Genomic DNA, 1,577 nt, shown 5'->3' with positions numbered 1-1,577 from the left:
TTCATTTAAACGTACTTGTTGCAATTTAGAATTTAAATTTTCTTCACATACACTAAAATTAATTAACCACCATATATGGTTCAAACTTCAAATATAAATATCCTTCCATCTATATCTATGCCTTTTCAAGTTGGTGTTGGCTTGTTCCCTAAACGGAGCTCAAGATCAAGCTCTTCAATTTCATGACCGTTATCATCAATGGAGGTGCAAGTAGCATGTTGATGGTCCACTTTGCTAGAAAAAGAAGAAATGCTATTATTGATCAACCTAGCTGAATTATCCACTTGAAAATTAAAAGATGGAGAACAAGTTTGCATTTGCATCATCAAATTATTTGGAGGATAAGATGTTGATGATGAGATTGAGAGAAAAGTAGAAGGAGATTCTCCATTAGGACTAGAACTATTGTAGGAAGCAAAAGCATTATTATTATTATTAGGGTTTGGTAAATGGTAAAGAAGGCACAATCCAGCATTAGCAACAAGCTCTTGTGGAGGAATATTTATGAATGGTGATGAAGGATGAGATGAATTTAACGGTGGTTGGCTTTGATGGAGACGAGCACGGTCGCGGCGGTGAACATTCATGTGACCACCAAGAGCTTGAGCTGACCGGAACTCTCTTCTGCAAAAAGTGCAGGTATAGGACCTTGGTGGCCATGTTGTGTTCATAATATTCCTTGTGTCTTCAGCAAAAGCCCTTACCTCCCATGAATCTTCATCTTCTTGTTCTTGTTGCTGTTGGTGTTGTTTAGGGTTCCACATCCAAGTTGATGACGATGGTGAAGGGGTTGTAGTGGTGTTGGAGTTAGGGTTTGGTTGGTGTTGTTGAGATTGTGATTGTGATGATTTTTGGATCTGAGTCATATTGGAAAGAAAGCCAATATCTGTAGCCATGGTACTGTCACTGACATTTAAGATAGAAAGATAGATAGATATTGGTAATGGGGGTGGGGGATGAAAATTGGAGATAAATATAATTCGTTATTAAATAGGGGTGTGAATATAATTAATATTTAAGGTCAAGACAAGGTCAAGCTTTAAAACATCAAATCGAATGTATCACCAATTAATAAATTTGAAGTAAGCTAGATAGATAGCTGCTGGATTGGAATTGGAACATAGTGAGATTGACACTAGATATATTATAGTACTAATAATAGTCAAAAAGAATTATAATACGTTAGTAATAATTAATTAATTTTAAGCACATACAACTAGCTATAGCTTAATATAGACAAATCATCTCCTTTGACATCTACGCCATTGAAATATATATCTCATCAAGCACACCATTGTTTTAAATCTTCAAATTCCTCACCCTCTTTTTAATTTTTAATCAGTTGCAAACCGCAATATAGGTTTAATATGTCCTTAACTTTGAGCATTCAAAATGTAAATAGGCTATACAATAGAAATATAGGCAGTTAATGTTATGTATTTCTATTTTTTTTGGAGCTATATAGAAATATACAGTTCCAAAAAAAATAGAAATACATAACATTAACTGCCTATATAGCGTCAATTTAATATGAATCATTAAAAATTCGTCCAAATATAAACATTTACTATTTTTAA

At 33.6% G+C, this 1,577-nt stretch overlaps 1 protein-coding gene across 1 annotated transcript; it reads right to left on the bottom strand.

Annotated features, from left to right (window-relative positions):
* Window positions 1-963, bottom strand: LOC146919587 (C2H2 and C2HC zinc fingers superfamily protein). The gene has a single exon (XM_085710592.1). It carries the CDS (start codon window positions 894-896, stop codon window positions 126-128), a length of 771 nt encoding a protein of 256 aa, XP_085566718.1. The 5' UTR covers window positions 897-963; the 3' UTR covers window positions 1-125.
* Window positions 964-1,577: the final 614 nt, after the last annotated feature.

This window comes from Medicago sativa, chromosome 5 (genome assembly GCF_051527215.1).
Source record: "Medicago sativa cultivar Bolivia chromosome 5, Bolivia_mono, whole genome shotgun sequence".
Taxonomy (NCBI): domain Eukaryota; kingdom Viridiplantae; phylum Streptophyta; class Magnoliopsida; order Fabales; family Fabaceae; genus Medicago; species Medicago sativa.
This window is presented reverse-complemented; position numbering and strand designations above follow the sequence as displayed.

Coding starts and splice junctions, on each gene's coding strand:
- LOC146919587 (XM_085710592.1), bottom strand. CDS start 896: ATGGCTACAGATATTGGCTTTCTTTCCAATATGACTCAGATCCAAAAA.